Genomic DNA, 10377 nt, shown 5'->3' on the forward strand with positions numbered 1-10377 from the left:
TGAAGCAGAGACAACATCCCTTCACATCTTGGGCTCCTCAGGCGTTGAATCCTCCATGCCCGGTGTAGGATGATAATGGGGTGATGTGGGTGCCTTATCAATCTGTGCAATAGCCGTCTTTCCATCCTGGATGGGGAGGCTCCAGAAAGTCAGCTTTGGATAGTCTCGCATCCCGTGCATGGCCAGTGGGCTCCTCGCCTATCTGGTCAAGGTCAGCAGACCCGACCGGTTAGAGCGGTCCCCTATGACCGGTCAGACCGGTTGTTCAGACATCGCGCGCTTCTTCCCCGAGGCAGGTGTATCGTCCCAAGCAAAAGGAAGGGGAAGTTTAGAAGATAGAGATAGACTCAGCGGAGGGCAGAGGAGAAGCTACTATCCAAATTGGATCTATGAAAATTCCCGTTGAGGCTAATGTGGAAAGACTAATTGATATGAACAATCCGGTCATAGCTCCTGTTCAGAAGGTATCCGCTGCCAATGATCATGAAGCTAGTAGCAGTGGGTCAAATTCTAAATATCTCCTACCAAAGTGGTGTCCTCCCGGGTTAACTCGCACACAAAGGAGGAAATTGCAGAGACTAAGGCTACAGGAGAGAAGGGAACAGGAGCTGGAAAAATAGAAGGATGAGGCATTCAACAAGTACAGACCCATGGCGCTTCAAAAGAAGGAGTGGAGAGCAAAGGCCAACGTTCAGGCTGAACCGGTCAAACCAGCAGAGGAACCGGTTAGACCGGTCGAAACGTCTGAGCCAGCCCCTGAACCGGTCAGACCGATCTCGTCAGAAACTTCATCCGTTTCCACTCTTTCTGACCTTATGGCGTGTGATGAAGAGTTGGCATCAGTCCATGAGATAGAGGATGATGAACAACTTGTTGATTACAGTTCTTCTCCTGAGAGGATGACGCTGGACATAAATGTGGTTCATATGTCGATGGATGGCTATGTGCTCTCGGAGGAAGATTTGGCTCACCTCGATTTTGGGCCTAAGGAAGCAGTATTCCAGAAGCCTAAAACTACTGAAAACCATCTGAAGGAGTTGTACATGCGAGGTCACATCAATGGGAAGCCGATTTCTCGAATGTTGGTTGATGGAGGAGCAATTGTAAATTTGATGCCCTATTCTTTGTTCAAGAAATTGGGAGGTTCAGATAAGGAGCTGATCAAGACCAACATGACTGTTAGCGGTGTGGGAGGAGGCGAGCCTATGGGAGCTAAAGGCATCGTCTCTATGGAGCTCACCGTTGGGAGTAAGATGTTGGCTACTGCTTTCTTTGTTGCCGAAACACAAGGTAACTTCAGCTTGATCTTGGGTCGTGATTGGATACATGCAAATCAATGTGTTCCTTCTACGTTGCATCAATTCTTGATTCAGTGGATTGGCCATGAAGTGGAGGTCATTCATGGTGATACGTCGGCTTGTGTTGCTGTGACCGATAGTTCTACCATGAGTGCTCACGATAATGTTAGATGCTTATCTGGTGTAGATCTTTCTGATTGTGAGTACATTAGTTGCACAAAGGGTGGCTTTGTCACTGCAATACTAAAGCCGATTGATGGTCAGCTAGCACAAGTCACATTAATTTGCTTATCGGCAGCTCATCACATATGATATAATGGATGGAAATCTAGAATGGCTGCAACAAAGGCTAGAACACTATCGGGCGCGGAAGAACGATATGTGTGAAGCCATTGAAGATCTTGATGACATGAGTAAATTAGGACAAGGGGTTACGTCGGCTGATCCTTTAGAGGAGGTGGATATTGGTGATGGTACTGTACCAAGACCGACATTTGTAAACAAGAATCTTGAGCCTATTTTTAAGGACGATTTAATAAAATTATTGAAAGAGTATGTCGATTGTTTTGCATGGAATTATACTGAAATGCTTGATTTAAGCCGCGAGCTAGTTGAGCATCGGCTGCTTATAAAACCTGGTTTTAGGCCTCATAAACAACCTGTTAGATGTTTTAATCCTATTATTTATGACCGAGTGAAAGAGAAAATCAATCAGTTACTTGATGTTGAGTTTATTAGGCCTTGTCGATATGCTGATTGGGTTTCTAACATTGTGCCTGTTGAAAAGAAAGGTATAGGCAAGCTCCGTGTTTGTATTGATTTTAGAGATCTTAATAGGGCTTTGCCTAAAGATGAATATCCTATGCCTATAGCCGATGTACTTATTAATGTTGCATCTGGTCATAGAATGATCAGCTTTCTTGATGGCAATGCTAGATACAATCAAATTTTTATGGCCGAAGAGGATGTATCCAAAACGGCTTTTGTGTGTCCAGGATTTATTGGTCTGAAAAATGCTGGTACTACTTATCAAAGGGCTATGAATTTGATTTTTCATGATTTGCTTGGAGTAGTGCTGGAAGTATATATCGATGACATTGTTGTGAAATCGGCCGGGCCTGAATCCCATTTGGTTGATTTGAGACTTGCATTGGAAAGAATGCGTCGGTATGGTTTCAAGATGAATCCACTCAAATGTGCTTTCGGTGTATCGGCTGGGAAATTCTTGGGCTTTGTAGTGCATGATAAGGAGTTGAAATTGATCCTAAGAAAATTGAATCTATCAGAAAATTACAAGCTCCTACTTGCAAAAAAGAGTTGCAGAAGTTCTTGGGCAAGGTGAATTATTTGAGGAGATTTATTTGCAACTTGTCCGGGAAGGTGAATGCGTTTACTCCTTTACTTCGGTTGAAGAATTAAACTGATTTTACTTGGGGAGCAAAACAACAAGAAGCATTTGAGAAAATTAAGAGTTATTTATCTTCACCGCCCGTTCTTCAGGCTCCGAAGCATGGTATTCCTTTTAAATTGTATATAGCTGCCGAAGAGGCTGTTATTGGGGCTGTTTTGACTCAAGAAACTGAATGGAAGGAGCTGTTGTTACTTATGTGAGTAGAAGACTATTAGATGCAGAGACAAGGTACACTTTTTTTGAAAAATTATGTTTATCATTATATCATACTTGCACTAAGTTGAGGTATTATTTATTATCAAATACTTGCATAGTGGCTTGTCAAACAGATATAATTAAATACATGTTGCAAAAACCTATTTTGAGTGGTAGGATCGGTAAATGGACTTATGCTCTCATCGAATATGATCTGGTTTGTGAACCGTTGAAATCGATGAAAGGACAAATTGTAGCTGATTCTATTGTTGAGCATAGTATTAATGAGAAACTTGATTTGAATGTCGGTTATGTTACTTTTACCCCTTGGAAGTTTCACTTTGATGGATCGGTTTGCAAAAGTGGCTTCGGCGTTGGTGTGGTACTTATTTCACCCAACGGGGCTGTTTTTGAGTTTCTTAGCCGGTTGGATCATAAGTGTACCAATAATCAAACTGAGTACGAAGCCTTGTTATTCGGTTTGGAAATTTTGCAAGAAATGGGGGTTAAGCATGTTGAAGCTTATGGTGATTCTCTGCTGGTAGTGCAGCAAGTGTCTAAGGTATGCCAATGCTTAGACGGGTTTTTAAATGCTTATCTTGATAAATGCTTAGGCATAATAGCTTGTATGGATGAATTTACTATTTATCATATACCGAGGGAAGAGAATCCGAGGGCTAATGCTCTGGCACAGCAAGCGTCTGGCTATAATGTCCATAAAAGGAACTTTCATGAAAGAAAGCCGACGCTTTGCGAGGCCGAGTGCTACGTCCTAGAGGAACCTGTTCGACCGGCCTCCAAAACTGGTCGGACCGGTCTAACCGATCTGACCGCCCAGCTAACCGGTCTGTTTGGAGAAAAGTCCACTTCGGCTATGAATCGTCCCAAATTTGCTAAAGACGAAGTGGATGTTCTCTGACTAATTATTTACAGGATCCTAAGTGCTTGGTTGACAGAAAGGTTCGACGATGGGCGCTCAAGTTTTTGTTGATGGACGATGAGTTATATCATCGAATGGTTGATGGATTGCTTTTGAAGTGCTTGGATTGTGATCAAGCTAGGTTAGCAATGGTAGAGGTGCATGAAGGGGTTTGAGGTATGCATCAATCGGCTCGTGTGATGAAGTGGCTCCTCAAGCGAGCTAGTTTTTATTGGGCCTAATATGATAGCCGATTGTTTTCGCTACTACAAAGGTTGTGAAGAGTGTCAAAAGTTTGGGGACATTCAGTTGGTACCTACTGCATCAATGCATTCGATTATAAAGCCGTGGCCATTTAGAGGATGGGGATTGGATTTCGTTGGTAAAATTCACCCTTCTTCATCAAAGGGGCATTGTTTTGTGATTGTGGCTACTGATTTTTTTTACCAAGTGGACTGAGGCGAATCCCCTTAAGAATATGACACCTCGAGAGGTGATTGGGTTTGTCAAGGAACATAGTATACACAGATTTGTTATTCCGCAAACTTTGACCACTAATCAAGGGACTTCATTTATATCCAAAGAGGTGCATGAGTTTGTGGAATCCTATGGTATTAAACTGCTCAATTCATCTCCTTATTATGCTCAAGCTAATGGTCAAGCTGAGTCTAGCAACAAGATATTAATTAAGCTTATCAAGAAGAAGATAGAAGACAATCCTAAAAGATGGCACGAGGTGTTATCTGAAGCTTTATGGGCTCATTGTATTTCTAGACATGGCACGACTAAGATTACTCCTTTTGAGCTTGTTTATGGTCAAGAAGCTGTTTTGCCCGTCGAGGTAAATCTGGGTGCATATAGGTTAGCTAAGCAAGATAATCTTGATTTTGATACTTATTATGCTTTGATGATGGATAATAATGATGAAGTGACCGACAAGCGGATGGAAGCTTTGGCTAAGATTGAAAGGGATAAAGTTCGAGTGGCTAAAGCATACAACAAAAAAGTTAAAGCCAAAATATTTCAGGTGGGAGATCTGGTTTGGAAAATAATTCTGCCTATAGGGGCTAAGAGTAATGAGTTTGGGAAGTGGTCTCCGAGTTCGGAAGGACCATACAAGATTACAAGTGTGCTCCATGGCAATTCCTATATGGTGGAAACTTTAAGTGGATTTCAGCTGCCTAGAGCTCTGAATGGGAAGTACTTGAAGAAGTATCATCCGAGTGTTTGGCAAGACGCATAGAAGCGGTATGGCCGATATATTGACGTATCGCCCTCAGAACAAATGGCCGGTGGAATCCATCATCCTTAGGTGTATTTCTTGGTACGCAAGCTTTACCAAGAAATAGGGGGCATGTGTTGACGCGCAAAAGTGGCAGCGCCGCCGATCAGGCTCAAAAGCCGATTTGGCAGGCGAAACCGGTATGACCAGGTTCCCTGACCGGTCAAACCAGTCAGCCCTAGTCCGAAAAGAAATCGAGAGTCCTGGTTGAATTGGAGTTGAAACGAGTCTTTCTTGCGGGAAAAGGCCTCCCACCCTATAAATATAGAGGGTCCTGGCCGATTGAGGGCTATTAGCCAATTGTCAAACAAATCTTTTTTCCTTTTATCTTCAAACCCTAGCTTTTCCAACCCCCTTGCTTTCCTCCTTCGTCTTGAGGATGGTTGAGGAAGCTCTGAATGGCCTGACCGATCTCACAGCAACCCTAGGCACGCCACCTCCGATGAGGTCCCTCCCGAGGCGGCAATCTTAGGTTTTCGCAACGGCTCTGTAAGGACCGGTCTGACCGGCTTGCCTGACCGACCTTGTTCAGCGACGCTGGCGAGGTGATCTTTGGTGCACGCGCGAGCAAGCGTAATTCATGTGTTGACTAGAAAAGTAGTCAACACCCAAGAGTCTTGATTTTTTACCCAACATGGTATCAACCTTCTTCTGCTAGTACCGTTGATAGAGGTTAGGAAACCCCGCGTAGCACGCCCTGAGCGGAGGATCCAGTGCATGCTAGCCCAGCTTAGTGATGTCTCTTGCTGACCATGAGACCATCCCTGCTACCACGTTATTTTATTCAAAATCCCTTCTTGCACGTAAGACCGGCTCATGTTCCATGAGCTGCTATCTACCGTACAAACTTTCTCACTGATCTGATGTACCAGGCAATGTACTGACTCATGAGCAGAAGAACCGAACACCCCCCCTTTCTCTTGCCTAGCCAAGCTAGTCTCGGCTAGCATTGCTCCGCTTGCCTCTCCTAGCAAAGGAACCAAACATACCCTGGGGAGCGGTGATAATTGGTTGCCGTGGTGGCCCAGCGCGAGCAGCCACACATGAGCGGCGGAGCTTGAAAATTGCTAACATTTCTTAAGACTAATCCTAACATTTACTGCTTATTTACCATCTTACCTTTTTTTTCTCATGTACCCGCTTCTCGGAAGAGGATTCTCTACCCTTCAGCCTCTAACTTTGAGTCACTGCTATGCAAGTTCCATCACGTTTGGGTCTATATGGCGGTGACTCAAAGGTAGAAAAAGTAAAGTTAGAGGATCTCATTCCCCACTTCTGACACCAATGCCCTTCCATAAGTGAATCGAATATACCAGCGCCACGGCACCAGCTTCCAAATCCGAGCAGCCAGGCCCCAGCTCTGATTTTCCCTCGCGCCAAATTCTAATCCAAGCAGCACAGCGGCAGCTCAAGCTTGCTATCTCCTCCCTCTACTCCTCTATCCATGGAAGCGGTAGCTGGCCTTGTCATCCCCTCCCTCACGCACCAGAACAACCATCCAATCCAGCCCATCTTTCTCTCTCCTTAATTCATTCGGTCCAAGTGAAGCAGCAAGCCTGCTCCTCATTGCAAACCCACAAACAGCACTTCGGCCCTCTGTTTGGAGGCCTTGGTTATCCATGCGTCTTTTGTTTTCTATTGTATATTTTAAATTAATGCGTACTTTCTCAACAAAAGATCCTTTCAGTTGCTGCTTGATTGAAGGCCAAGAGAAAATTAAATGGATCCACGTTCGAAGTACAAGCACCTTTAAGTGTTTGAAGTGAAATGTTATGGGCTCTATAAAATTCCATGGACTGATGATTCTATTGGTAGTTCATATTGAATTTTTATAGAAAATGGAAACAAGATAATTCATAGTGATTCGTTACTTAATCCAAAATTACTCTCAAGTTTCCATTTTCGTTTGGTCTCCAACTAGGCATGACGTTTCAGAATGTCTTTTTAGATAAAAGGAAAAATGTTCCAGCAATTTTCATCATCCAATGCATACATCCTTTAAGGAAAAATGTTCTAGCAATTTTCATCATGTAATGCCTACATCCTTTCTTGCTTATTACATCATCAAAAGCAAAGGAAAAACAGCAGCAAAACATCACACTTTTGATAAACAAATGATGACACAGATAAATCGAAAATGTAAAGCACGTGTGTACACGAGACTCAAAACACTCTCAAGTCTCAACAATTCAGTAAACCACGAAGGCATCATGTGTTGAAGGAAATGCATAGAAATTAAATGAGCAGACGGCTTGCACTATGTGTGATTAAACCGTGTCGCTTACCTCTTGCTTGGAACTGTAATTACTCAATGCTCTGCAACGTATTAGTAGCTCCTCGCAAGTTCCCATCCACCTTGATAGTGATATATTGATCTGGAAGGACCCTCTGAGCAGAGTTCCTCACTGCATCAACAGTCGCCATGGCGCCCGCATCATGCTTCTCAAACTCGAGGAGGACATGCTTCAGGCTCGACAGATGCTCTATGCCAGACACGCCACTCGATTGATCAGCAAGGCCTTTCTGGAACCTGAGCTCAAGCACTTGGATAGCTGGCAGTGCATTGGGCTCAAAGGTCACCGATGGTGAGCTGCACTGGATGCACAGTTTTTTAACACTCCGGAACCCACAAGCAGGGAACTTGACTCGCTTCTCATGCGTTTCAGTAGCATCAAAATAGAGTTCCAGCTCCCTCAATTTATCTTGTTTACTGATCCCTTCGATGAACTTCACAGAGCCCTTTGTGGTACCACCGCATGACAGTGTCTGCAGGGCCTTCATCTCAGCGATGCCGCCAGGCAGCTTGGCACTCCCAGCAAGCAAATGCATTAGCTTTTCCAGCCTGACAATACTGGGAGGCAGCTCCTTCACCTTTGTGAATCTCACATCAAGTGTCTCCAGACACCTTAGATCCCCAATTGCTGGCGGGAGCTCACTGGCGTCAGTACCTTTGAGGCTCAGGTACCTCAGCAGCACCAGCTTGCATAGGCCGTCCAAGCATACTGGACCATCACATCCTTCTAGATCCAGCACACGCACCACTTTTAGATCATTCAGGCTAGGCGCGGCACTGGCATGGCCAAAGACGGTGATTGAGCGAGCATGAGATAAGTCCGTAGACTCATTTCGTGCTGCAGGTTGATGTTTCTTGCTACTGTTCTTCAAAGAGAGCCGGCGGACAGTGGTGCCGTTGTTTGGGACATGTTGAGAATCCATCAGAGTGGCAAAGTTCTCTTCCATGGACTTGCAAACAATGAAATCATGTATCACTGGGTGAACTCTGCAACGCCTTGGGGCATCGTCATGGTTCAGATCCAATGGTTGTACCAAGTTTCTGACAATGAGCTCATTGAGGTAGCCCAGTGCTGTTTCCTGAGCACTTATGTTGCGTCCTTCAGCTATGAATCCTTCAGCAATCCATCGCCTCACGAGGCGCTCTGTGTCAACCTCAGAGTTCTCAGGAAATATGCTTAGGTACAGCAAACATGTCCTGAGATGTGGCTGTAGATCGTTGAAGCTAAGATTGAGTATTTGCTTCAGCCCATCTGATCCATCTGAATGAGAACTGTATAGAAGGTTCAAACCAAGCTTCTCCCATTCGTCTCTTGAGTGCTTGTGTGCTAATTTGGCAGCTACGGTAACTACAGCAAGTGGCAGACCACAACATCTTCTCATAACCTGATTAAAAACGTCCTCCAGATGTGGAGGACAAACATTCCCATTGCTGAAAGCTTTCTTCAGAAACAATTGCTTGGCGTCCGTGTCACTGAGGGGGCTGATCTCGTGAACAAATTTGCTTGGACAGGAATAACCATCTGTTGGCAATGCGCCATTCCTTGTTGTGGTGATTATCCTACTACCAAGACCGTTCTCCGGAAAACAACACTTAATTGTTGCCCATTGTTCGCTGCTCCATAGATCATCAACCACAATGAGGTACCTATTGACATAACCGAAAAGGATACACGGATGAAGCAAACATTACCAAATTAGTGTGTGATTCCAAAGTCTGGTTCATGAAAATTGTGAAAAGTCAACAAGGCATGCTAGGCGTACCTCTTATTCGTCAGTATTTCTCTGACACTCGTAATGAGTTGGTTAATGTCCTGGCCACCTCGGTGCCGGTCACCGAATTGTGAGAGCATATTTCTGACTGTCTTACTGACCATGTCCAGCTTGGGTCCGATGGAGACGAAAGCGGAGCAATTGAAGTTGTCCTGCGTCTGCGCTTGAAGACGCCGGTACACTGCATTGGCGAGCGTCGTCTTCCCGGATCCGGCCATCCCCACAATGGAGACGATTTTCAGCTCAGTCCTGCCGGCATCCATGACAAGCCTGGACACATCCTCCACTTTCTCGCCGAAGCCGACGAGGCTGTTGGTGTCGACGAAGAGCGCAGACAGCCGGGGATCAAGGGGAGCTTGCGCGGGGGTGCCAACCATCCCGCCTAGGCTGTAGCGCTTCCGCTGGTCGCTGATCTCAAGGACGCGCTCCTTGAGGCCCTGGAGCTCGCCGGCGATTGTGTGGCGGGCCGGGAGCGCCGTGAACTTATCCCAGACGCGGCGGAACCAGGCGCGGACCCCGGTGGCGGGCGGGGCGCCGCCGTCGACGCGGACGGCGAAGAGGTCAACCCAGTCCTCGATGTCGTAGGCGACCTCGCGGACCTTGCCGACCCACCCCGTGGTCTGGGCGTCGTGGTGATCGAGGGACTCGCAGTGGCGGATGGCGGCGCGCATGCTGCCGAGCTCGGTCTGGAGGAAGCGGACGTCGTCGCGGACGCCGGCGAGCAGCGCGTACTCCTGCTCCAGCAGCTCGCCTAGCTTCCCCGGCAGCGCGTCCACCATGCCCGAGAGGGCGCCCACCACGATGTCCATCTCGCCGGCGCGGGTCGGCCTGCCCCGGATCTCGATTCGCGCGCGCCCTCGCCGCCGCGCTCGCCGGAGAGGATGGGCGTGGACTTTGCAGAGCACCAAGTCTTCGTCGCCTAGTCCTGGTGATAGTGTCCAGGCCGGATGCGCGTAATATTTTGCAGTAGGAGAGCTGCTAGGAAGGCACGGCTTTCTCTCAAGAAAAGAAAAACAAGGACGCGGCAGCATCTTATCTACAACTGGTCAGGTCAAGCAAATTAACAGTATTATCATTGATCTCTTGTCGCCAATTTGCTGCTTCTTTTTCAGGAAATGATGAACTTGATGATTCAGCAAATTTCGCTCAATTCTACTCGTAATTTGGTTCTGTTTGCGTCTGTTTTTTCTGAGCATCTGTGCAAGTG

At 46.2% G+C, this 10377-nt stretch overlaps 1 protein-coding gene across 1 annotated transcript; it reads right to left on the minus strand.

The window, feature by feature from the left end:
• Positions 1–7054: 7054 nt before the first annotated feature.
• On the minus strand, positions 7055–10158 carry LOC101767615 (disease resistance protein RPM1). The gene is made up of 2 exons (XM_004968632.3): positions 9162–10158; positions 7055–9045 (listed from the first exon to the last, which is right to left on the minus strand). The coding sequence occupies exons 1-2, from the start codon at positions 9977–9979 to the stop codon at positions 7410–7412; spliced, it is 2454 nt and encodes an 817-aa protein (XP_004968689.1). The 5' UTR covers positions 9980–10158; the 3' UTR covers positions 7055–7409.
• Between the last annotated feature and the right edge of the window lie 219 nt (positions 10159–10377).

This window comes from Setaria italica, chromosome V, assembly GCF_000263155.2.
Source record: "Setaria italica strain Yugu1 chromosome V, Setaria_italica_v2.0, whole genome shotgun sequence".
NCBI classification, from domain to species: Eukaryota; Viridiplantae; Streptophyta; class Magnoliopsida; order Poales; family Poaceae; genus Setaria; species Setaria italica.